Source organism: Gekko japonicus, unplaced genomic scaffold (genome assembly GCF_001447785.1).
Source record: "Gekko japonicus isolate JY-2015 unplaced genomic scaffold, Gekko_japonicus_V1.1 scaffold307, whole genome shotgun sequence".
Classification (NCBI taxonomy): domain Eukaryota; kingdom Metazoa; phylum Chordata; class Lepidosauria; order Squamata; family Gekkonidae; genus Gekko; species Gekko japonicus.
Window position 1 is genome coordinate 920,406 of NW_015171511.1, and position 27,945 is coordinate 948,350.

Here is a 27,945-nt window from a genome sequence, read left to right on the forward strand (position 1 = left end):
TTCTTCTTTCCATCCACCAATCGACCTAGCTTTATCTCCTCCCATCTTCAGTTTTTCATCCTTCCCTACCCCTGGCACCCTATACTCAAGAAAACTATACTCTGGAGTGGGATCAGGTGCCACTGCCACACACCTCACATGCGGGGCCCAGCAGACTGGGGTCTGTCTGTCTCCCCTGCATAGGGCTTGGATGGGCTGTGCTCAGTCCTTCTGTCGCAGGGCTGGCTGGTCCAGGTGGGAGGGGAGGACATCAAGTCGGAGGCAATAATCTAGTGACATTTATAAAATCATACCATGCAGAATTTCTAAAGATCGCTTGAGATTGTGGTTTACTAGAAATATTCCAGCGTAGAATCCACAGTAGAGGAATTAATATCGTTTTAAAAGTTTTATTTCCAGAAAATGTGCTTTATAAAGAAGTTACAATAAAATAAAAATTTCTGACGTGCAATAATTTGAGTGTATTTTGTTTTCATGTTGCATAAGACTGCAACTGCATTCTTGTGCAGCATAAAAAAGCCAATAAGTAAAATGAAATTTAAAAAGCACACAAGAAGTTAATTTACTTTCTCAGTTTAAAAATAAAAAGATATTAACAAGTAAAATAAAATTAAGGAAAAGTGAAAACTAAACAATTCTTTGGCGTCAGAAATGGGGTTAGTTTAGATGACTGCTATTTTTAATATCAGTTTTATTCTTGGACAAGAACACTGTTACATTTCTGTGGAAAGAAAACAAAAATAAATACATTTTTTTTTCCATTCAGGGAAGACCATGGGAGGGGGGGGGGAGACTTTTTAACTGCACAAAATCTAGTATCAACTTTCCAAAATTGTATTCTCTTGCCACAAGGCAAGTAGAGTAAAATCCAAAGCACAATGTAAGCACAGAATATCAGCAGAGTGGGACTGAGGGGTTCTGTTCATCCTTACAATAAACACACTGAACTGTTGGCTATTCGTAGGGCGGCCTGAAGCAATGTGGGAAATGATCCAGGTTTTCAAGGCTCTGTTCACTTTCACTGGGGAGCAGCATGTTTATGTGGCCACTTCCAAACATTCCAAGCTGAGCTGCAAGAGCCCCGTTCACATGTTGCAGTGAAAACCTGTACATCCTGCATGTATGTGTTTACATCTGTTTGTAAGAAAGAGCCCATGTACATCCACTTTACAAATGAAACCAGGGACTAGGACCTGGATGAATGTGCAGTTTCAATCACACATGCACCTGTACAAGTGTTGCTGCACATAGACTGAAACGTGCATTCACTGTAACTGATGAATAGAGTTAGGATGGTTTTGCCTCATATGTGAACCCACTCCTAATAAAAATCAGTTCAATTCCACTTCTAGAAAGTGGGACTAGAATCCAGGAAACTTAACTAAGTTAACTAAGTCAAGTTTGTGAAGCATTTATTTCCCAACTGTACAAATGAGAATATTTGTGACTCAGAGGCTGAGCCTGATTGAAATTAAAAAGTGCTTTCTTCGCAAGGTGTAGAATTTTCAGATCATATCCAGCATGCATGGCCTCAGTTTTGGTAGAAACTTTGAAATGTTCACGACCTCTGTGTCATGTACTTTTGCACGCACGCACACTCACAGGATAATCTTCACAATGGGATGTTCCCAAATGAATTAATAGAATGGAAGATACAAGAGAAAGCATTTTGCATTTTTAAACATGAAATCAGGGATTAATTTATGACACCAGGGTTATTAAATGTTAAAATGTAACAAACAAGAACAAACCTTCCCCTCAATACCTGTCATTAATTCCAGCTGCTATCATCCAGAAAAGATTATCACCAACAACATGGTGGAAAACAGACCCAAGCTACTACTTGGCAAGGCTTGGAAGGCCTGTGAGTCTTGTGAAAGTTCTGCTCTGTGCCAGAGTCTGCTGCAGAGCGAGCAATAATTTGACAAAAGAAACAAATGCACACAATTCTTATGAAATATATACATACAGCGGAAGTGGCTTACATTCGAACAAATGTACAACCCACAAAAATTCCTAGGAAAATACTTCCTGATGAAGATTTTCCTGTTTGCTAGCTTAAAAGTCAGAGCATATTTACTAGTTCGCAGCTGTCAAGGGCCAAGCCAGGAAATAAATGTGCTGCAATCTGCATTATGAATCCTCATCCAAAGGACGCAGAGCAGTACAAAATGTCTACCTCTGGTCAAATAGAAACCACAGCTGAAGATAACAATGGAAGATTGGAAACGTTCATATGGTCCACTGCATACCTAATTTTCATGTCTTTCTGACAGGAAAGGCTACTGTTCTTTATCTATGCGGTCTGAATCCTGGTTATCTATGGAACACAAAAAGGATCACCACCATCAAGAGCAGGATAAATTTCATAAAAGTCTTAGCCAAACTCACAAAAGAAAGGAATATCAAGAGAGTTAGCAAAGATAAACCTCAAGCGTACGGATGGTCTGAAAGAGAAGCAGGATTACCCTGAGCAGAGACCTAAAGAGCCTCTTGCTCAGGGTAAAAGAGGAGAGCGCAAAAGTGGGCTTGAAGCTCAACATCAAAAAAACTAAGATCATGGCATCCGGCCCCATCACTCCTTAGCAAATAGAAGGGGAAGTCGTGGAAGTAGTGACAGACTTCATGTTCCTGGGATCCCAGATCACCGCAGACTGTGACAGCAGCCATGAAATTAAAAGACACCTGCTCCTTGGGAGGAAAGCGATGGTGAACCTAAACAGCATGATAAAAAGTAGGGACATCACCCTGCCAACAAAAGTCCGCATGGTCAAAGCAATGGTATTCCCAGTAGTCATGTATGGCTGCGTGAGTTGGACTATAAGGAAGGCCGAGCGCCGAAGAATAGATTCTTTTGAACTATGGTGCTGGAGAAGACTCTTGAGAGTCCCTTGGACTGCAAGAAGATCAAATCAGTCAATCCTAAAAGAAATCAACCCTGACTGTTCCCTGGAAGGCCAGATAATGAAACTGAAGCTCAAATACTTTGGCCACCAAATGAGAAGGGAGCACTCACTGGAGAAGGCCCTGATGCTGGGAAAGATTGAAGGTCAAAGAAGAAGGGGACGGCAAAGGATGAGATGGTTAGACAGTGTCATAGATGCAACGAACATGAAATTGAGCCAACTTCAGAGGACAGAGGAAGACAGGAAGGCCTGGCGTGATCTGGTCCATGGGGTCGCGAAGAGTCGGACTCGACTGTGCGACTGAACAACAACAACTGCCTAGTCCTTTTTTAACTGGAGATGCAGGGGATTGAACCTGGGACCTTCTGCATGCTAAGCAGCTGTTCTTCCACTGAGCCACAGCCCCTCCCAATCAGATGTCAAAGACATCCACCTGAGACTCTAGAGAGCAGCTGCCTTTCTGAGCAGACAATATTGGCCTACATAGACCAATGCTCTGATTCAGTATAACAGAGTTTCATGTGTATTTGCGTGACACTGCACATTTATTTGAGTACTGGTCCCCAATTTCATTTGGAACATGAACACATGTTGGCTGTTTCTTACAAACAGATGTACACACGCAGATGCAGATTGTATGTGTGGTCACTGAATGTATGTGTGGTCACAGGACTTACACTGAATTATTCTCTGCAGCATATCACTTATTCTGCATTAATTCATCAAGTGTTTTTTCTACAGCACATATAACTGGTTACCACTGAGGAGGGTTGGATCCAGCTGCCCTTTTTTTTGCCAATTCCCCAACTTATTATAGCCCCTATTCTATATGATTTACAGCATAGCTTTCTTGGTGGTAAAGCCCCTCCCTCTCTTTTCCCACTAGCGGAAAAGTGGATTGGACCCAACCCATTATGTAATGATATGATGGCAGGTCATGATATACAGGAGATGGGATAGACTCAACATAGATGCCATTTTATTTGGCAATCTCATGTCTTGTATAATCTGTAGCAAGAGTCTGAGGTCCCAGTAGTCTCCTCTGCTACTAGCATCCAGGAGAAATTATGAATGAATTATTTGAACATGCAGTGCCCTCTATTGGACAGGAAGACACAAGCTTATCACAAAAACAGATGCTTTATTTGAGGAAGGATGACAGTTTGTCCAATGAAAGTTAACAGTGACATTTCATGCAAAAAGGAATTTATAGTCAAGAATAATTTCACATTCCTACCTGTTAAGGTATTAATGCATATGCACAGAGATGGTCTAAACATAAAAAGCACCTCAAGCTAATTATCACTGAGATTATCATGGGCATCTGTTACCAAACTGCTATTCTCTTTCCTCAATTCTGCTTAAAGCTGAGTATGTATACAAGCTTCTTCTACCTGTTAAATGACATTTTGGGACCAAGCAAAAATTAAGCCATTTTTGTAAAATGGCTTTACTGTTTTATAATGGGTTTAATTTTATTATATTGTGAAATGCTGTCCATGAGGAGACTACTAGGGCTAATAAATTAGTTTGCAAAACATTTCTGCTGTTGCATTAGGAGGAGATTATTTATTCACTTTAAAACTAGATGGGCCAGTCTATAGATCTGTGAATCACAGTCACAGCTACTAAAATACTTTGGAGAGAAGAGCCAGCATAATAACCTAATAGTGCAACTGTGCAACCCTAAAAATACTTACGCCATTCTAAATCTATTGATTTCAGTGGGCTCAGAAGGGTACAATTGTGCTTCGTACTGCAGCAGAAAGAGTAAGAGTTCAGTAGCACCTTAAAGACTAATAAAATTTGTGGAAGGGTATGAGCTTTCGTGAGTCACACTGCTCACTTCTTCAGATCAGTACTGCAGTGTAAAGTGCTCACCAGTAATCAGGCCATTTAACCAGTGGGCTACAGGACCTCTTGTTTGCTTCACCCTATATGAATCTCCCTGAATGCATTATTAATTGTTACGCAAACCTATGGCTTTCAAAGCTTAAGCACCTATGGATTTTCAGATCAAGATTTCAAAATCAAGCTATATTGGTAGTTGTATGGAATGCTACAACATGGGGTATTTGCTGAGAGGAGGGATGCCTGGTAATACTCTCTGGATCTCTGGTATAAGAGACAGTTAAAAACAACAACAGGGGCCAGAGGTATCCATCTTATTGCAGAGAGAATATTGGAAGAAGAATACAAATCTCTCATTATGTGGTAGGGTTGCCAAGTGTAAATTCCTCCGGAGCGGGGGAGTCCCATCCGGCGTCTGGAGCGCGCGGCATCTGGCATGTAAGACGTCACCCGGAAGTGACGTGACGACGCCGGGCATGCTGGGGGTGGAGCCACGACCATCCGAGGGAAAACCATAGAGTTTTCCCTCCAATGGTCGTGGCCCCGCCCCCAGCATGCTCGGCGTCCTAACGTCACTTCCTGGTGACGCGCACGTCGGGGTGAGGTTCCCCCCGGGGCCCGATCTGCCGGCGGCGGGGAATGGGCCTCAGGGGTGGGGGTTTCCCCGCCCCCCAGGGGGACTTGGCAAGCCTACTATGTGGCAGGGAGAACCCAGACACAATTTCCTTGTTACTCAGCAAATGCACATCAATATGTTTGTTTTCCAAGTACAAAACAAGAAGCTCTTAATAATTAACACTAATGGCCAACAATGTTCTTTGGAAGAGGAGGGCAGGAGGACAGAACTAATTCTGCATATATTATTGCCTGCAAAAAAATTTTTTAATAAAAGATCAGAATAATAAAAGCCCAGTTCAAGGACTTTATGGAAGTCAAACATTTACAAGCTTTTAAAAAATACATAAATGGGAAAGAGGGAGACAGAATGCTTGCGGATATTTTTTTGGGTTTTTTAAATGGATTACTTATACAATAAGGACATTTTCCAAATCTTTTTTTAGAAGTGTGTACACAAGCACTTCTGAAGTTTAAATGTTTTGTTTTTCCATACATATGCAAGTCCAGAAGACCACAGCACATTTACACATAACAAGATAAACATTCATGTGCATTTGATAAGTGATAAAGACACATATTCGTCTCACCTTCTACCCCCCCAACACAGAAATTGATTTATATCAGAAAAAAGCGTGAAACAGCCCTTGAAGTTTCACATAACAAGGCCATGAATATTTACATGAATATGGTTGATTTCCAGTACAACCCTAAGAATAGTTTCCTAGAAGTAAGCCCACTCCCCAATGAACAGACTTCTATAGGACTCTGAACAGACCTGCTGAGTATGCTCTGTTAGTCCACCAAGAAGTTAGATCATCACAAACCAACAGAAGACCTCACATAAAGTTTGTCTCATCCCAATAGTTGCCTTAATTACAAATTCAATTATCCTGAGACAAATGGAACACAGGCACCATTCCAGCTAATGTCTAACATAGAACTTTACATGAGGGTATTTCTATGAAGCAAGTACTGTTGTCATTTTTAATGTCTGCTGAAGGCATTGAATGGTTTTTAATTTTTGTAATGTGCCTTGAGCCTTTGTGATAAAGGTGGACTATAAAAAGTAAGCAATAATTTTTTTAAAGTCTGTTTTATAAATGTCAACATAAAACATCAGCAACTTTGCTATCAATACACATTCTTAGGAATATGATTGAAGTAGATGGAAGTAACACTTGTGTAATATGATTTCCAAAGGAGGGTTTCTGCTGGGACACGGGTGCGCAAGTGGCATTTATACCCAAGCTTCCAGAACTACCACACCCCAAATTCTAAACATTTTCTACTTTACAGAAAGGGTGGCCTCTTCAGGATCCTACTGGCTTCCAGCTACCTGTCTGTCTTCCAGTTATGGTCTGAATCTGTTCTTGGGTCTCCTGCCCCATCGCTTTCTCACTAGCATCCCTTTTAGTTATGTGGAGCTCAGCTGGTGAAGAGCTTTGGGAAAGAGGGTGAGCATAACACACCACCACTGTAGAGGGCCCAAACTCCTAGTGAGGATACAGTGGGGGCAAGTGTCTCCTGGTCCAAAGTTGGTTCTATGAGTGTTCAGCTCTGCTACCACCACTAATCCCCGCTATCCACAGGGTTCGTTCACCTAAGGGAGTTGGCAGTAGCTTCTGCTCCATATATACACCAGGGCTACTGGTACTCACGGGGTAGGGACCAGAGGTGCTCCAGGTAATGATGTCACTGTCCCTGCTCCTTCAGAAGTCCTAGTCCTGTGGTCTAGCACATCCCAGCTATACTATATCCCTGCTTTTGGTGCTTGGGAGCTCCCATGCCAAAGCAAATAGCCTGGAGTGTGTTCATCCAGTATTCTTCTTTGGGTTGCCTATCCTTGCCTTACAGTTCCTTCTTAATTCTAATCAACGATGGGACAGGGGCCAAGATATCGAGATAGTGTGTTTGCAGTTGCCAGTAAAAGCCAACGGCTGAGAATAGCCACATCTTTAAATATTGCACAGCCAGTCTCAAAAGCAAAACTGCATCCACGATGCATTGGAGATTCGCTGGGCCAACAAACATCAGCTAAATTGATATCAGGCTTTAGAGAAGAAGTCCTTCATCCAATGGCTCAACAAGACTAGCCAACAAAGCTGTTTTTGAGTTGCAGGCACATCATTCATCCTATGGATGCTGATTGATTATGAGGATGCTTAATCACTGAGCTGCAGTTGTATTGCCTGGGCTCAGGTGTGGTCTTGGCATTTCATGTTTCCCCAAATTACGTGCCGAAGTCACTGGCAGTGAGCATGGGAGGGGTATCTGCTTTTAGCAAGCGAGAATAAAATACGGCTGTTCTTACAGTTGAAATAATCTGACGTCTGCTTGATTTACTGGCATGTAAGAAGCAGCTGGGAGAACGGAAAATCTCATCTCTAGTTAAATCTGCTTTGTTTAATGCACAATATAAGGTTCTGCTGTGCCACCTTGTGTTATATCACATCACATCTGATATAAAACACCAATACACAGCAAAGGCTCACAGCGTTTGCACAAGATTAATGTTCTAAACAATAAATACAGACCACACTTTAAATAAAAAAGGTGAAGCAATAAGGTGAAGCAAGACCCTATTAGCAGAATTTCACAGCTCCAGTGATTACTTTATTGAAACCAGATCATACTGACCACTAAGTACCTGGAATAGCAATACAGTTCCTTGATGACTGTTCAATTTATTATAGTGTACACATCTGTGGACTAGACCCCACTTCATCAGACGTATTCGATCACACATGAGCTCTAGCTCCTGGAACACTGTGCCATATTAAAACCAGGAACCTTTACTGGGCTACCAGTTACCACAGTTTTTGTTGCAACAGGGCTTTGGGGCCATCGAGTTGCAGCCGACTTATGGCGACCCTGTGGGGTGTTTGTGTGACAAGAGATATTCACGGATGGTTTGCGATTGCCTGCCTCTGCATAGCAACCCTGGACTTCCTTGGTGGTCTCCCGTCCAAGTAACTAACTGGGTCTGACCCTGCTTGGCTTCCCAGATCGGGCAAGACTGAGCTAGCCTGGGCTATCCGGGTCAGGGCAACATGTATCCATCTCAAATTCATCATCAACTACTTCGGGTTTATCCAACAGCTCTTTTCAACCAGTAGAAAAAGGCTCAGTTTCAGCCTCTCTTTTCTTGCTCTCAAGGATCCATACAAAGCTTGTGATCAATTTTTTCATCAGAAAATTCCTTTCCATTTTTTTAGTGACTTTTCACTAATATTTCCTGGCATAATGACCCAGTACTTGCATCCCTAAATTCTGCTTCTGCAGCCTACACTACAACAGCGTTATATAAATGGAGGAGAGCATGTTTTCCCTTCTACCCCATGGGCTAAAATTATTTTTCTATCTCAAAAATACTAATCGCCTATTTGCCTAACTTTCTACAATAACCTCCCCAGCATCCCAGCAAACTTCATACTAACCTTACAGACTTAGGAAATTATCTGAGATCTGTAAAATTAATCATCGTAATTTCAGATGAGTTGCCATGCTAGTTGTTTGCAACAAAAATGAGCAGGAGTGTAGTGACACCACTGAGACACACAAGATTTTTTATTTCTGTGCAATGTTTTGTGGACTAGATCCTACTTTGTCATGTCCAATGATGGTGCAATGTTGTTAAAATATTGGCAGTATCTAAAAATACTTTAAATGTCTGCCCCTTTTCATTGAGATTGACATGCTGGTGGGAACACATGTTAGCACCATGCTTACGAATTCCTTTTCACCAACTCAAAAGTGGTGGTAATGGCGGGCAAGGACTCTTACCCAGCACACAGGAGGTACCAGTTAGTGGACCATCAGCTCCGCAATACTGATTACTTGGTGAGTAGGTGAAGTGGGATGCTTGGGGGCTCTCTTCAATCATTCTAAAATTCCTACCCAGAAAATGTTTTCTATGCATCCCATCTGACATGTGCTATGAAGTGCAATGTCTTCTATTAAGTGCCTGTAAAAATAACCAGTTTGGGGGAGTCATTCCGAAACATTTATCAGCTTCCTAACACTCTTAGCATGTAAGCTTCCTGAACAGAATTTTGTTTCATTTTATTGAAGATCGTGTGTCTGTTGCAAGTGCTCAGAAGTAAAAGGCAGGCCAAGGAGAACTGAGGTGTTTTGAGGTGAGCTTTCATGGAAATTCAACGAATGACAGATGGTGTGAACGACAGAGAAAGAAGAAGTAAATTCCCATTTCTGGAGAAGTTGGGGCTGTCACATTCTAAACTAGTATGAAGTTAGGAAAGAGTAGATGACAAAAATCCTCCAGGATCTCCAGCCAAACTGGCCTGGAGAAAAAATGCTTCCTGACCCCAATGTGGCAATCAGCATTTCCCTGGGCAAGAAAGGGCCACAAGAACTAAGCACTGATGCAACCCTTCCTGCTCTCCCTTTCATGATCTGCCTAAGTTCACAGAATCAGCAGTGGTGTCAGATGGCCATCTAGTCTCTGCTTAAAAACCTCCAAAGAAGAAGAGCCTACCTCCTCCCAAGGAAGCCTGTTCCACCAAGGAACTGCTCTGTCAGGAAGTTCTTCCTAATGTTTAGCTGAAAACTCTTCGGATTTAATTCCAACCTGGTGGTTCTAGTCCGACCTTCTGGGGCAACAGAAAACAACTCTGCACCATCCTCTATATGACAGCCCTTCAAGTAGTTGAAGAGGGTTATCTCCTCTCCTCTCCAGGCTAAACATACCCAGCTCCTTCATCCTTTTCTCATAGGACTTGGTCTCCAGACCCCTCATCATCATTGTTGCCCTCCTCTGGACATGTTCCAGCTTGTCTGTATCTTTCTTAAATTTTGGTGCCCAAAACTAAACACAGGCCTCAGCCACACGGGCAGGAAAATGTGGGGGGGGGGTGGCTGTTTGCCCCGGAGCAAACTAACGTGCGACTGCATGATCGGGCATCGGGTTGAGGTCCCGTCGAGCTCCCGTGGTTAGGGGGGAGGTGCCGATCACACAACGCAGCAAAGAAGCGGAGCGGCAAACGGGGTTGTGTTTTTTTAAAAAAACAAAAAACTGAAATGTGTGCATGCTCCGTTGGGTGCTTGTGCGCATCCGTGGAGACTTGGAAAAAAAGAACCTTTTTGTGAGGGGACATGGGCGGGCGCCGGAACTACCACCGGAAACGCGATCAGACGCCCGCTCTTGCCCCGCAGTTTCCGGAAACTAGTACCTCCAAGGTACTAGTTTTTTACCCCGCATCTTCGGCGGGAAGCCTTGGGTGCTCCACGGGAGCTCTACGCTTCCCAGATGTGGCGGTGAGATTGCGCCTGGAAAATCCGCCTATCTTCCGTCTCTCTAGCGTGCCTAATGCTCTGTGTGACCGGGGCCATTGTACCATAGGTGAGGTTTAACCATAGCAGAGTAAAGCAATGCCATCACTTTGCATGATCAGGACACTATACTTCTGTTGATACAGCCCAAAATTACATTTGCCTTTTTAACTACCGCATCACACTGTTGCCTCATGTTCAGTGTTTGGTCTACTAAGATCCCTAGATCCTTTTTGCGCATACTACTGCCAAGACAAGTCTCCCCCAATCTATAATTATGTATTTGATTTTTCCTACCTAAATGCAGAACTTTACTTTTATCTCCATTTAAATTCATTTTATTTGGCTTAGCCCACTTTCCCAGCCTGTCAAGATCATCCTGCATCCTGATTCTGTCTTCTACCATATTTGCTACCCCTCCCAATTTAGTATCATCTGCAAATTTAATAAGCATTCCCTCTATTCCTTCTTCCAAATCATTTATAATGATGTTGAACAAAACAGGTCCCTGGACAGATCCTTGAGGCACTCCCCTTATCACTCCTCTCCAAGAGGATGAAGAACCATTAACAACACTCTTTGGGTGTGATCTGTCAACAAGTTACAGATCCACCTAACAGTACTAGGATACAAACCACATTTTACCAATTTGCGAACAAGAATGCTACGTGGAACCTTATCAAGAGCCTTACTGAAATCAAGATAAATTGTGTCTACAGCAATCCCCCAAGCCAGCAAGGTAGCAACTGTCTCAAAAAAAGAGATAAGGTTAGTTTGACATGACTTGTTCTTGAGAAACCTATGCTGACACTTAGTAATCACAGCCGTCCTTTCAAGGACCATCTGTTTGATGATTTGTTCTAAAACTTTTCCAGGTATAGACGTCAAGCTGACAGGTCAGTAGTTACCCAGATCCTTCTTTTCCCCCTTCTTGAAGATGGGAACAACTTTTGCTCACCTCCAATCTTCTGGCAACTCACCTGTTCTCCAAGAATTCTCAAAAATAATAGGCAGAAGCTCAGAAATTACATCCATGAATTCTTGGATGCAGTTCATCTGGCCCCGAGGACTTAGTTTCATTTAAAAAAAACTAGGTGTTTATGTACTACCCCATGCCGATCCCAGACTGCAACTCCCTTCCCTCATCATGTGTTCTGTTTTTGCCATATTGAGCACCGTTTCCCTTGCAATAGAAGACTGAGGAAAAGTAGGAATTCTGTCCTCTCTTCATCACCCAGGGCTATTTTTGGGCTGGCTCCCAAGTTGGTCACGCTCAGCAAGATCTCATTAGCATAATAGGCCACACCCAACAGCAGGAACTCATTAGCATATTAGGCCATACCCCTGACAGCACAGCCCATTAGCATAATAGGCCACACCCCCATGTTACCAGAAGTGTGGTCATCCAGCTACACCCATCTTTCCCTTCTTATTCTGTTTACCTTGTTTGTTGTCTAAACTCAGGGCTTTTTTTTGTAGCAGGAACTCCTTTGCATGTTAGGCCACACAAGTGCAGTCAGGGGTGTGGCCCAATATGCTAATGAGTTCCTGCTGCCGGGTGTGGCCTATTATGCTAATGAGTTCCTGCTGGGCTTGTTCTACAAAAAGAGCCCTGCTTGTTACAATTTCACTTTCCTGTCCCTGCAATGGGCCCACCATGTGCTTGCTCTTTTTCTTACTTTGAACATAAGAAAAGAACCCTTTTTTGCTGTTTTTAGCATTTCTCACAAGCCTAAGCTCATACTGAGCTTTAGCTTTCCTTACTGTCTCTACAAGCAATGGTTATTGTCAGCAAGACAAGTCAGAAATTTATTGGACCTTTCATTTTTAGCAGAGTTTTACTTCCAACAAATATATGGGTAACTGAAATCTCTCATGACTATCATGTCCCATCTCTTTGAGAACTTTGAAATCTGTTCTAGGAGTGTCTCATCCAAGTCCTCTCCCTGGCTTGGTGGTCTATAGCAGACCCCCACCATAATAACACTATTATTTCTTACTCCTTTTATTTTTACCCAGAGACTCTCAACTGGACTTCCATGCTCAGATTCACATAATTCCTCACAAGTATATACCTCCATTACATATAATACGACTCCTCCGCCCTTCCTTATTTGTCTATCCCTTTTTAAATAAATTGTAAATCCTCAATCCTAATATTCAAGTTGTGTCATCCCATGAAGTTTCAGTAATGCCTATTATACCTACTATATAGAAATATTGCTTCTATATTCACATGCCTTCTCCTGTGATGTCTTTTGATAACATGCTGTGTCTTGTTTCCTGTTGCAAGCCAATTGGTGAGGCCACATGGCCTCAATAGCCATCCCATAAACCCACATTCTTTCACACTTTCATGCCAAACGCCAGACCTCATGGCTCCACTTTCTGGCCCACATGCGACTAGTCACATAGACCATGAAGTAGCTGGAGTTTGGGGTCAGATGACTGCAGGCGGGGTCCCAAACTTATAGCCTATCGCCACACGCAGCTATGGCAACCAATAATTGGGCACACCCATGCCCAATCACAATTGGCTGATGGTCACATCTAATTTGTGACTGGAATTGGGGTATAATTTTTGATCCCTAGGGGAGTGAGCTCTTTTGCTCTTGCTTTTTGCTCTCCCTTCCTCCTCTTGTCATTGTCTGGTTTATTGCACCTGAAATGCTGCCTCTTGAAAGTCAAAGAGTTGCTTTTTGACTTAGAGCACATGGTGTGCAAAAATGGGATTTTCCTTCAAAATCCCTTGGACTATCTTGGACTGATGAATACTCCTGACGTGGTAACTATGAATCATTAATGTTTAGTTAAGGCAAACAGCCCTAGCCTTTGTTATTTTTGTAATCTCTGGTAGTCTATGCTAAACTCTGTACTGAATAAATATCCTTCTTGGATAGAGTTGCTATTGTGTTAAATCCCAGATGCTAACTAAGGGTTGGAATGTCTCCCTTAGGAAAGGCAGGGACTAGTGAAAAGAGGTTCTGGTGGCAAATTATTGTGAAGACCAGAGATGGTACAGACTGGCTCATGGCTTGTTGTTTAATGTACTGAAAAGTACTGGATTCCCTCTCATCCCTGGACTGGCCTGGGTGGGTAAACCCTGTACACCTACACAGTAATATAAAGAAAGAAAACAAGACACTTTCCACTTCAAGCCAGTTTGGTGTAGTGGTTAAGTGCGTGGACTCTAATCTGGGAGAACCGGGTTTGATTCCCCATTCCTCCACTTGCACCTGGCTGGATGACCTTGGGCAAGCCATAGTTCTGATAAGAGCTGTCCTTGAAAAAGAGCAGTTTCTGTCAAGAGCTCTCTCAGCCCCACCTACCTCACAGGGTGTCTGTTGTAGGGAGGGGAAAGGAAAGGAGTTTGTAAGCCGCTCTGAGACTCCTTTGGGTAGTGAAGGGCAGGGTATAAATCCAATCTCTTCTTCTTTCTAAGGTGCTATTTAGGCTTGAGGAAATGAAAAGTTGACTGAAACAAACAATGGCACATGTTCAGACTACTCTGGGGATCTGCTCATTTTCAGGTAAGCAAATGGAAGTCTGTATTCCCCTGGGGCTGGTAATGCTTGCCACCTCCAGTATGAAGAAGGCATTCAGTTTGGTGTAGTGGTTAAGTGTGTGGACTCTAATCTGGGAGAACTGGGTTTGATTCCTCACTCCTCCACTTGCACCTGGCTGGATGACCTTGGGCAAGCCATAGTTCTGGCACAGCTGTTCTTGAAAAAGAGCAGTTTCTGTGAGAGCTCTCTCAGCCCCACCTACCTCATAGGGTGTCTGTTGTGGGGAGGGGAAGGGAAAGGAGTTTGTAAGCCATTCTGAGACTCCTTTGGGTAGTGGTGGGGTATAAATCCAATCTCTTCTCTTCGTCTTCTCTTCATTACAACCGTGAGCTTTTCCCCCAGGCTGGATTGTAAGGTCAGAAAAGCTTTCCTTCCTATGCTTGTCCCTGGTCCTAGTGAAGTGCACGGCAGGTAGGGAAGGGGGGGAAATTCATCTTCGTCTATTTGCCCTATCCTTGTACTTCAAGCAATGTTTTTGAAGCACTCAAGGTACAAAGGAGCCTGGGAAAAGTGATTTTCAGGGCATCTCTGACATCCTAATGTCCAGAGAGGGCACTGATGAGTCATGCAGAATTAGTTAGAACCTGAAACATTTAGAGCTTCAAAGGTGGGTTTGGTGGCAACTCTAAACATTTTTTCCTATTTTTTTAAAATGTTGTTTCTAATTTGCCAGGCTCTTCCACAATTCAAGCCTAGGGCAGTTCTCCCATTGCTAGAAATAGAAGAACTCTGCAAAAACTGTTTTCATGTTCAGGGCCTGAAAGACAACTTACATTTTCCCTCATATTTTTCAAAATCCAGGAATGAAGGAATGCCTGCTGAAAGAGGATCCCTTGATTCTTCCTATTAAACCTAAATGTATGTTGCAAAGGAAATAACATTTATTATTTATTATATTCTGTTTATATACCGCCCATTCCCTAGATAGGGCTAATGGGAAACATGTTGCAGTCGTCTTTAGAACCTGAATCCTTTTCCTTTTGCCTTGGTAGAACAGTCTAAACCTTTTTATCAGCCAGATATGTGAGGCATGACATAAACACCAGTTTGGTGTAGTGGTTAAGTGTGCGGACTCTAATCTGGGAGAACCGGGTTTGATTCCCCAATCCCCACTCCTCCACTTGCACCTGCTGATGTGACCTTGGGTCAGTCACAAGCTTTGGCACAGCTGTTCCTGAAAGAGCAGTTTGTGTCAGAGTTCTCTCAGCCCCACCCACCTCACAGGGTGTCTGTTGTGGGGGGGGAAGGAGTTTATAAGACGCTCTTAGACTCCAAGTGAAGGGCGGAGTATAAATCCAATCTCTTCTTCTTCTTCTCCTTCATCACAAACACTAAACAGAATAGATAAGCTTTTCTTTGGTAGAGTTCAACCTGCCAGTATGTACTTAAAAGTATAGTTTTTAGTGATTCCTAGTGAAGACTGACACAACTTTCATTTTTCCCTCTCTAGGAACTGCTGGAAACTATAGTTTTTCCTGACGAGTTTCTGGTGATTCCTAGAGAGGTATGATATCACCTCCGGGTTTTCCCAGAAGTGATGTCAAAATGCAGGCCTGATAGCCATTTTTAAAGGATTCTTCTCTTGCCACTGCTTGGAAGTAGTGGTGGGAAACAAGAGCCGAGGGTGGGCAGTCTCTTGCCCCCACCAGGGGGCTGGCAACACTGGTCATAACCCAATAGCAAGCCAAATAAGACAATGGGGAGTCAGGCAGAGGAACATTCTTCCTTCAGATCAGTTCACTACACTTTATGCTGTCTTCTGTCCCAGTTTGCTTTCAGTCAAAGGCATGTTCTGTTACTAGCTACAATCAGCCCTGGAATAACAAGAACCTGTAAATGGCAATATTCTGATGCATGTTCTTATACTTGCACCCACTTCAGTTGTGCTCCCTGGTGTATGGAATTTGTGTTTGGATTGTTTGCATGTTTTTACTGAATTGTATAAATACGTTAAATGCCATTATAACATTTTGGTTGTTTCAATATTTGGATGTTTGCTGCCTAAGGGACCCTATTTGAGTGGAAAAGGTGGCACAGAAATGTTCTAATAAATAAATAAATAAATAAATAAATTTGAACCAGATCGATAACCATCTGCAAATATTCTTCCAGCTAAGGTGTGAAAGCACCTTAACTCCCACTGAGGAAAAAATAATGTAAACAATTTTGGGCTGAAGGGTAAAGTACCAGACTGAAGAAAGTACCAGACACCCATGGGAGCGTGTTAACTTCTGAACTATCAAGTCCACAGTCAAGAGAGAGTTTTTAGTTAGGGGCCCAGAAAGGTTTTAAATATTGATCTTTACTCTTAGATGCCTCCAAGCAAATCACTGATCAACAGGACGAGCTGCAAAGCCACTGTCTTTGTGATCCCATCAATGCCACCCATACATTTCCAAACACTTCATTTTGGGAAACTGTTCCACAAACGCAGGGCCCATGAAGTTCTGTTTTCAAGGAGCTTAATGTGCTTCTCACAGTACATGACTCAGGCCTGATTCTATGCATAAGTTTAAAACACCAAATAATGGAGGTTTTTACGGTTTTATTTTGTAGCGCAAACTACTTTGTGCTGATCTCTCCCCCCCCCCCGAATAAACTCTCTCCCTTATTTGACAGCTCCATTGTCCCTTAACCTAGCACCAGCTGTAAGATTCTGTTGGCACAAGCGATCCAATTATCACAAGTCAGAGTTCCAGCTGAAGATACGTTATGGTAAATATTTCACAGGCTTCTCCCTCTCCCTGGCTTTGTGTCTTGCATTTTAATAGATAAGCGTCATTGCAAAGAATATGCCACTGGCTGGGAGCTGGCGTAGTTTTTCACATACATTATTTCATATTGTTATGATTTTTTTTTTTGCCTGCCTGATTAGTAACCACTACTGACAAATCCTTTGAACCACTCCGAACACCAGCCTTTGTGCCACTGCGAAGAGGCTTCTTAATAAAACAAATGCCTGACAGCAGACTTTTTCCCAGCACTCTCTCTTCCGGACACCAGAGGGAGAAGGAGAGACAGGCAACCGCCAGAGCCACCTTCGTCGGCATATGCACAGAGTTTACGAGCATACTTTGGGAGACAAAACACATTTCTGGAAGCAAAGTACACACTGTAATCTGGGACCAAAAGGAATAGGTATAACAGTTGCAAAGGAGAACAGGACTCCTATCATTTTAACAGTCATGGAGAAGAGGAGGCACTGCTTTTTACAGCTCTGCATGAGAACTGGGATCTGCCAAGTGGTACAAAAACCCTGAGTCATCTGGCCACTGCAGGCGTAAATAAAGGAATCTAGAAAATAACTGAAAGCATTCAGACTTGACTTGGGAGGTATTGTAAACGTATTCCATTTACCAAAAAACCTGACCCTATGCCAGATCATATTCTGGGCACCCCCTCTCAGTAGCTAGTAGGCCATGCTGTCTTTTTTATCTCCCTTCATGTCAAGACCGTGATACAGATACAAAAAAGGCTGACATCTTTTCTCCACTCACACTCTTTACACATCTAAAATCTGCAATGATACAGGTCCCCCCTCAGACTTCCACGCTCACATATTTTTAGAGGTGGGTCATTATAAGGAGACTTCCCCAATGTTCATGTGGACCGTCTTTGGGGGGGGGGGGGATTTCCCATGAGTCAAATAAGAAATTTCTGTCTCTTCAAGCAGGATGGAAAGCAAAGGCAGGGAGGGGATCATTACTGCAGTGGTTATGAGACACTGGCCAGACGACCTTCAACATTTTACCGTGCAAACCAGTTTTGAAAGTGATCTGGCTATGACAAGGGTACACGGGCATTACACAAGCAGGAATAAAAAAGAATGAGACTACCAATGGCAGATGCTCTGAAGATATGCACAACCTATCTTGCAGACCACAAAGTTAAGAAGTCACCCTATGGGAACAGGAAAAGCATGGCAGAAAAATGAGGTCAGGGGCTGGGGGGGGGGGCTATTCCCAGCAGAGCTTCTGATTGGCTGTGCAGACTGAAAGGTATCCTGTTAAACAGAGCTTCTGCCTGAAATGTTGAAGAATTATTATTAGACAGATCAAGATGGGTAGCCATGTTAGTTTGTCTGTAGCAGCAGAAGAGAGAAAAAGTCCAGTAGCACCTTAAAGACTAACAAAACATGTGGCACGGGATGAGCTTTTGTGAGTCACTGCTTACTTCTTCAGATACTGTTAGAATGGGAGTCCACCTGTCCTATTTATTGGAAAGTGAAGTGATTTCAGATGCCAAATGACATTAGCAGCAAATGACAATAACAGGTAGATCCAGGTAGTCAGCTGTGTTGGACTGAAGCACCAAAAATCAGCAAATACCATGCTACAGATGATTATAAAATATCTCAAATAATTGTTTTTATATTTTTACAATTTATTCACTATATTATTTATATAAGCCTTAATACATAGAAAGAATCATATAACATCCAAGTATCATCTCTTAATATATCACAAAAATATTGCACAACCCCTTTATTAATATCAGTCCTCCTTAATTATACAAAACTTTTAAGCGGGAGGACTCCTTTAAGTCTATTTTGAATAAGGGCTCAGTTTTCCTCCAACAAAGCTTTTCACTTTGGAGGAAGCTTTGAGCTCACAAAGAGAGACTTTTTGCAGCGTTCATTGAAAAAAAATTGGATAAATATTTTGGTATTTGGCAACTTTGTGCTTGGAAATATCTGTTGAACTCCCTGAGGAAGACACTGAAACAGGAAGATATCTGGACCTATGTTAGATATTAATAAAGGGGTTGTGCAATATCTTTTGTGATATATTAAGAGATGATACAGTCCAGTGGCATGTTTAAGACCAACAAAGGTATGAGGTTTCATGTGCAAAGCATACTTTTTCAAATACATTGGAATGGTAGAAGAGGTTCTAAACTTATAGACAGGGGTTTAACAGCAAATTAACATGTAACATGATGCTGTTACATGTTTTGCAAAGTAAAAAACTAAATAACAAGGTGTTTTTTCTAATTGTGGGAAGTAAAAAAATCTTAATGATCTCCTCTCAGGTGTGGATGGTGGGTGAAGGGCACAACAGTATATTTCGAGCTGGATGTAATGTTGTCAGCAGACATCCATTCAGTATTCTAATATACTATTCTGAAAAAGAAGTACACTAAAATACAGAGGAATTATAGTCCCTTCTTGTTGGGAATACATACATCAGGACTGAATGAGTTAGCATATGTAATGGGATAAAAATCCAATATCCCTGTTGAGACCTGGGGAGGTTTTTGTTCCAAGAGTTGTAATAACTTGTAATTCAGCAATTTCCCTTTCCATTCTGTTCCTGAATGACAATAGCAGGCATGATTGGATTTAGGTGTGATATGCAGAGTGGTAGTAGGTGTGGAGAAATCAGCATTGGTAATGAGACAGGAAACCTAGGACTTGATTCAATCCAGGTGGATGCATTGTCTTGAGCTTCATTATCAATTGCAATTCGGCAGTCTCTCTTATTATTGATCCTTGACATTTTGTGGCAGCCATTTTGTAATTGTGCCCATTACCCTTTGTCAGAATTCCAAAGGCGCCCACAGGAACAAAAAGGTTGAGGACCCCTGCTTTAAAGGAAAATTGTTTAGTGACTAAAGAGTGTGTATGTGTGAGAACATGCCAGCTGATTCTGAGGACATGCAGCTTCCTTTTATCCAGCTCAGTTCCGGTTAGAGCTGTATGCTGTGGGAAAGCTAGATGGAGCCTGGGGGTCAGTGGCCCCTCCCTCACCCAACAAGGTACTAGGATCATATGTTAAATTGAAAAAGTAATTAGAAGCGAAATGTCAGGCAACTGCAGTGTGCAAGGAGAAAGTTAAGCACAGGGACTGAAGCAAGGTCACAGCAATTCTCTTCCTGTGAATCTGCAATAAGATGATCAACTGAAATGGTTCCAACGATAAAATAAAAATGAAACTTATTAATAAAAAAGCAGCTGACTGACCACTTCAGCTTCTTATCAGTACCAGATACTTCTAGTTCCTGATCAGATTGCCTCATCATATTCACGATCCATTATGAGGAAGTTCAAATGTCAACTGTGATTCTAATAAATGTATCAATTTCTGTACAACATTTGTTATGTTATTTCTGGGAATATTACTACTCTGTGCTATTTTGTTTTCCTAACGTGCTGGTAAGGTAAAGGTAAAGATTTCCCTTGCTCGAAAGCCAGTCGAATCCGACTCTAGGGTTGCGGTGCTCATCTCCTTTTCCAAGCCGAACAGCCAGCACTGTCAGAAGATGTTTCCATGGTCATGTGACCTGCATGACTAAATGCCAAGGTGCTCAGAACGCTGTTACTTTCAGCAGCCACCACCATGGTACCATCTATGCCCCAAGTTTTGTGGACAGGCCATCATGATGTGGGTATTCTGGAAGAGAACGGGTTTTTGACGACCATCCTGTCCCTAGGAAGTGAGCACCAAATATTATCTGAATGTAAGATGTTTTAATATTTAATATTTAATGTTATTTAATATTTCTAATGCTTTTACTGTTTTACTATGATTCGGCGGAACGCCGTGTAAGCCGCCCTGAGCTTACGGGGAGGGCGGGATAAAAATATAAATAATAAATAAATATTTATCTACTTGCAATTTCTTGCTTTTGAACCGCTAGGATGGCAGGAGCTGGAACCAGAGATGGGAGCTCACTCCGTCATGTGGGTCTCGAACTGCTGAGCTACCGACCTTCCAGCCTGCAGTTCAGCGTCTTAACCACTTGAGCCACCGCAGCTCCTAATGTGCTGGTATAAATGACTAAAAATCAAACACAAGGCTTAAAGTACACTATGAAACAAATCTCAGCAGTGGACTTGTAAACCATTTCTCTTTCATCAATTAAAAATATTACTTAGCATATGCTAAATTGTGATGCCTACGAAATCCTCCTCTGCCAGATTTCTCACTATCTTTAGGGAGTTTCATAATATTGAAAACTTTTACTGGATCAAAATTCAAAATGCTGGACTCTGGGATTCTTCCAGAGTTGTATTCTAGAGACCTATGCAACAAAAGACATTTTTTTAAAAATATCCCAATGAAACTGTTTAGTTCTGATTTTTGTTCTTGTTGTTTTTGTTGCAGAAAAGTGCTGTTGCGTTATCAGCTTTCCAAACTCCTTTTTTTTTTTTTTGCTAAATAACAACCTGAGAAGAACTCAAAGCATGAGGAAACCCATGAAATATCAACAAAGTAGAACTGAGGGACCTACTCCCACTCCATTTTTTGTTGTTATCATATTTTGCTACTTGAAGAGCAAATGGCTGTCATTTTTCAGCCACGTAGTTGGCTATGTGTATTTAAATAGGTCCTTTGTAAGTTAATAGTGTTGTCTGGCGATAAAGACTAAGTAAAACACTTCACACTTACCTCCTCGCTGCACGAGCAGTGTCACCTCACTTCCTTTAGGACATTCAATCAGCATATCCACAACTTGGTTGTGTGTAAGATTTTGCACATTCTTCTTATTGACTTCGACTATAAGATCCCCTTCTTTTAGGCCTCGGCACCTTGGGCTGTCAACAATTTGCTTCACTCTCTGTCCCCCGCCCCCGGGACTGTCTGCTATAGTAAAACCAAAGCCCATGGGCCCTTTAATTATATGTACAGTTATGAGTTCAGGTTGCGTTGCTATAGAGGAAGCCAAAGAGACGGTGTCGTTAGGGTAGCCATGGGATCCATTCGAAGAAATCTCGGCAGGACTGCTAGGCCTTGGCTCCTTCATCCCGTTTACTTTCCCAGTTTTACTGCCATGGCTTGCTGGAGAGTCGTAATTTTCCTGCCCATTCACAATGATTGGTTCTTTATCCAAAATGGCCACAGATGTCACCAAGCTTGTGTTAGGATCGTCTGGGTCAAAAGGCAGAGGATAGCCTCGGCACAGTTCTAGGTCCACACTGGCACCAATGGGAATTGACTGGAAGATTTTCACAACTTGCGCGTGTGTATGGCCCAACACACATGTGTCATTCACACTGACAATAACATCCCCTATGGAAGAAATTGTTTGAAAAAGTAAGTGAAATTACACATTCAAGATTATTGTCTCAGCACCTCTCATCAGCATATTCAGAAACTTTATCAAGTATCTACAGTTAGTCTTCTATGAAAGATTTCCTCCTGTCTCTGACAATTCAGGAACCCATTACTCTGCTGTTGCCATTCAGCAAAAGAACAGAGCAACTGTACCCCCCCCCTTTTCAAGTGATGATCCGATAGATGTACCAAATTGATACCCAGTGGATTTTAATTTTTAAAAAAATATTTAAACAAAAATGCCCACCTCTACATCCATATCATAACTTACATATGGAACTCCAGCTTCTGCCTTGTGTGACTGTCAGCAATACAGATATTATACATGCATACAGACACAGGGACTGCTCAGTTTTCCCAAAAAGTGAAAAAAAAAATATAACAAAATCAGAAGTATGCTAAATGGTCCATTTACTATTAACTGCCTTTGTACATTCCTATGACAACTCTTCAGTTTAGGTAAACAACTGGCTTATGAAGAACAACAAAATAAGAAAGAACCTAAGTCTAGAATACAATTTTGTACAAATGACAACTTAGGTGGTGGGGTCTAGTGGACGAAATGCTGGACAAGGACCTAGATCGAAACTTAGTGATTTACCAATGGTGTTAGTTCTCCTACCTTCAATCTCTCATCTCTATTTGGCAGTGAGGTCAATATAAAATACTGATTTTAAATTGCTTCATTATAGAAATCACTATAAATACCTCAGAATCATGGCAGATAATAAGTGACCAACTTATTTATTCAGCATATGGAATGGTTGATAGGGGATAAGCACCTTGGGGGGGGGGGACTAATTCCTCCCCCCCCCATCAAGTCAAGCTGACTTGTGACACCGAGTGGGCCTTGAAGGCAAGGGATGTTCAGAGGTGGTTTGCCATTGCCTGTCTCCACATCATGACCTCGGCATTCCTTGAAGATCTCCCTTCCAAATACTAGCCTGCTTAGCTTCCGAGATCTGACGTGATTGGGCTTGCCCGGGCTATCCAAGTCAGGGCGGAACTAGTTCTTAATTATTAGAAATAACTGGTTAGACTTCAATAGACTGCAATGGACTTATTAGGTATTCCACAATACTGATTAGAAATTGTTCAATATGTTTTATCCTTTTAGATACTGATCCTAGTTGTTTTAAGGATGCTTCTCTAAGAGATTTATAGCTTTGGCTGTAACAGCAGAATTAATTTGTGTATATATAAAATGAAAAATATAGGAATACTAGGAGGGAAGTCCGTTGTAGGGAGAAGGCAACGGGTGCTAGAAAGATGGGGGGGGGCTGTCCCGCGCAAGCTGGTGGCCGGGGCTTGTGTGGGCGGGACCCCACAATGCAGCCAGCCAATGTAGGCAGCACCTTTGGAATGGCAGTGTAGGTGGCCAACTGATTTTGGCATGAATAGAACTTTGCCACCCCAAATCGTTTTTATTAATAAGGAGATATATTTTCTTGCTGATTACTGCTAATAATGGCCACTCAGATAAGCAGCTACACAGGATGATATGGAAAATCATAGATTTCAAGTACATTTTAAGCTATGGCACACTTCACCCCTTCAAGGGCAAAAAATATATATTGGGCTTAGGATATGCTTGGAGGGTATAACAAAGCAGATCTGGGCCTGATGAGTGCCTAGAAGGGAGTCCTAAGTTGCCAATGTATGCTACCTTCTATTCCTTAATGTAAGAAAGGTGGAATTATAAATTATACATATATGTTTTATTTTATACATTTTTATCCTACCATTCCTCCAAGAAGCTCAGGACCCTGTACATAGGAAACCTTTTCTCAGTTTTATCCTTACCACAACCCTGTGAGGTAGGTTAGGGTGAGTGTATGAGCCTGGCCCAAGATCACCTAGTGAGCTGTATGGCAGTATAAAGATTTGAACTTGGGTGCCCCAAATCCTCATTGGACACTCTAATGACTACACCAGGCTGGCTCTCACATCAATGTAATTCATACAGAAAAGGCTAGTGAGATTGCTGAAATATGTAATTCCAGATTTATTATACAAACCTCAACAACTCGTACTACACCCTTTTAAGTCTTCTTACTAGACTGCTGCCAGCTTGCTGCAGTGGTTAAGAGGGGTGGACTCTAATCTGGAGAACCGAGTTTGATTCCGCACTCCTCCACATGAAGCCTGCTGGGTGACCTTGGGCCAGTCACAGTTCTCTCAGAGCTCTCTCAGCCCACCTGCCTCACAGGATGTCTTTTGTGAGGAAGGGAAGGTAATTGTAAGCCGCTCCGAGACCCCTTCAGATTATGAAGAGCAGGGTATAAAAACCAACTTTTCTTCTTAGTTGTGGTAATATTGGTAGAGAGTGAGATTGTCTCTCTCTTTTATCCCCTCCCTGGGTCCTGGAACGCTGCTATGCTTTAGGTGCTCAAAGGAACAGATTCCCCATGGCATTTGACTTCTCTACTATGCATGTCAGGCATCCTGGGAAAACTATGCTTCTCTGGGTCCCTGAGGCCTGGGATGCTGCCACAGAAGGATTTGTTCAAGGCACCATGGAGAGAGAAGAGAGTGAGCGAGTTACCCTTCCTGCAGCCACTGAAGCACTGGTAGCTGCCAGGCAAGGGGGCACTGAGAGGTCACCATTACAAATGAACTGAGAACTGGGGGGAGACATCCTGTTTTGGCAGAGCATTCTCCAAAGTCACATGTAAGTGCCAGACTAATTCCAAACAAAGCCAGGGGGGATTCACATCACTGTTTGTCTTACCGAAAATTATTAAACCAAGCAAAACCCTAAATGTTCTGTGCATTTATCCCTCTATCCTACAGCTCCCTAGTCCCTTAAGATCTAAAAGAGTGGTCCTGCTCAATATCCTGTCCCAGAGAACGGATAGCTGAGCAGATTCATCACAAGATCTTTCTTTCGGTGCTGTAAAACGTTTTCACTTAGGTGAGCCTTCAGTGGACTTTTAATACATTTGTTTACATGTTCGTTGTGTTTTATTGATGATTAGTGTGCTTATTTCATTAATCTTCATAACCATCACTGAGTCTGCACTGAGCACTGAACAGGTAGAAATGCGAGACAAAGTGAGTCAAACTGGACAGTGGTATTCTGTGCTAGGCAATCCAAAGGAACGGTGATAGTGAGAATAGGAAAGGAGGACACACAAAGCTTGCTTAGTGGTGAGTCAGCAGCACTCAGAGCAACAGGTTCGCTAAAACACAATGGGCAGATTTTTACGCTGCAAGTGGTTAACGGGGGTCTCCGGCACACTGCAAAATTCCTTACACTTTTCCTCTCTGCTCACCCCACTCGCACACTGAACTCAATTTGCAGGTGAACATTTTTACATCATGTGGGTCCCCAGTATGGTGCCTGTGGGCACCATGGCACCCATGAACACCTTTCTTGCTGCCCAGGTGCTTTCAGAAAGTGGGCAGGCCTAGGTGGGGCTTTTGCCCAGTAGAGCCAAGAGCTTCTGATTGGCTGTGCAGATACAGAGATTCTGCCTGAAATGCTAAGCAGTTACTATTAAGAGTTACAGATAACCTTGCTCCCTTACATCTGGCTGTCATCTTTTATTGTATTTATTTATTTACATTTATAACCCACCCTCCCCGCAAACCAGCTCAGGGCGGCGTACAGATGGGGCCAGTGCCCAATACATAAAACATTAAAACAGCATTTTAAAAACATTCAGTACAACATAAGTGCTCTCCACAACAACTAACAAGGGAACAGATGACGTCATCAGGATGGTATCCTTAGTGGTCACAGCTCCACGCAGTACCACCATTTTTGCGTTCACGGCAAGTTGGTAATAAGGGCTAGGACAAATAGTAATAGTCGTAGGCAGATGGTAACAGTCGTGGCGGCTCCTACTCAAACGCCTGGCGGAAGAGCTCCGTCTTGCAGGCCCTGCGGAACTGTGCAAGGTCCCGCAGGGCCCGGATCTCCTCTGGGAGCTCATTCCACCAGGTAGGAGCCGCCACTGAAAAAGCCTTAGCCCTAGTCGCTGCTAGTCTGGCCTCTTTGGGACCTGGAACCACCAGGAACCATCTTCACCTCCTGCAGCATTTTGTGATTGTGCCTTCCACCCTCTATCAGAGTTGCAAAGATGCCCACAAGCTCAACAAAGCTGGGGATCTCTGCCCTCAAGCAAAGCAAGTGTAAAAAAATAAAAAAAAAATTTTTTAAGTCTTATCCAAAGTGTTAACTGTTCGGTCTTTCTTTTGTAATATTCTGATTCTCTCTCCAGATTGCTGGATGACAAACGAAACAAACCCTTTAAGATATGCTCCAGAGCTTGCAAGTCTACATCAGGGGTCCTCATACTGCACTGAGTGTCTTATCATTAATGTTGGGGGTGGCTTGTTTAGCCTTATGGGGCGCACCACAAACAGGGAGCTCAGAGGATCTCCTGCATATATAGAACTGGATCCTTTAGACTGAGGCGAGAGTTGAAAAAACTCACTCATCACCAGCTACTTCCCAACCTGCTGTGTGGGGCATGCCAGGAAGAAGGCCAGATGTAGGCTTGCTTCTCTCAGAATGGAAGATGCACATATGCATATGAAGTTGGGTTTGCCCTAAGGTCTCCGAGGTATAAAAAGCTGAAGCAATGACTTTGTTTGGGATTCCCTCCTCCTCATGACCCTGCTCCTCGTGGGGCAGATCCCACAAGTGAGATGGATGTTGCGGTGTTTGAGGGGCCTGGAAAAATGGCCTGTGTAGAGGCAAAGCCCTCCAGACAGTCCACTCAGCTGAGTGACTGCATTCGTCACCATGGCACGGACATGACTACCACACACACACAAAAATGAGTGTTGGGCAGTGCTCCCTCTAAGCTGCGGAGTCCTGTGAGCAAAAGCTCTACTTTGTGAGCTACTGGCATTAAAGTTGTGAGCAGGCAATCTGGCTACTGCAGAAATTAGTCTGCTCTGGAGCCATCCTTCCCGAGCCAGAGGCTAAAAAACCTTGAGCTAGCTCACACTAACTCAGCTTAGAGGGACACTGGTGTTGGGCCAGTTGCCATCCCCCTCCCCCCTGCCACTCCAGCCATCATTGGGCAGGACAGAAGGGAAAGAATGCCACTGCAGGGCCTGCAGGGAGCTAATTAAACTCCCTTGTGCTTTCGGCCTCCTGATCCAGAGAGACAGCGACTGAGAGAGAGAGAGAGGGGGGGGGTTGATAGAACCTAGGTAAAAGCAGACCAAGGAAAAAGTGTGTGTCTATAATCTCCCATTCCACCCACCCACTCCTCAAGCTGAGGCCCTGTGGCTAAGGCGAGCCCAGAACAAAACTAAACAACATATAACCACCTCGAGCTCTGTAAGCAAGAAAGGCAGATAATAAATGTTTAAAATAAAAGAAAGAAAAATAAATGTTCAGGGCACTCCCTAGCACTTACCGCACGTAGGCACAGTCACACAGAGGACCAGATGGGCTCCAAGACTCCTGCATGATTAACATTATGCAAGGGAAATGGAGTAGCCATTTTGTCCCTAGGACAATCAATTTACCTGTTTCCATTTTGCCATCCAGAGCAGCAGGGCCGTCGAGAACCAAACTCTTTATCTGAAGAAACTCATCTGGTTCGTCCCCTCCGACAACGGTGAAACCGAACCCCCTGCTGCTTTTCCTCAGTTTGGTGTGAATGAACTTCCCTTTCAGCTCAGAAGGGTTTCGTG

At 42.9% G+C, this 27,945-nt stretch overlaps 1 protein-coding gene across 1 annotated transcript in view; it reads right to left on the reverse strand.

Moving 5' to 3' along the window:
• MAGI1 (membrane associated guanylate kinase, WW and PDZ domain containing 1) overlaps positions 1-27,945 on the reverse strand; it is a 664,522-nt gene that overhangs the window by 83,511 nt on the left and 553,066 nt on the right. The window contains exons 11-12 of the mRNA XM_015419356.1: positions 27,778-27,942; positions 21,622-22,242 (exon numbers count right to left, since the gene is read on the reverse strand). Coding sequence (XP_015274842.1) covers positions 21,622-22,242; positions 27,778-27,942 — 786 coding nt within the window. The remainder of the gene's footprint in view (positions 1-21,621; positions 22,243-27,777; positions 27,943-27,945) is intronic.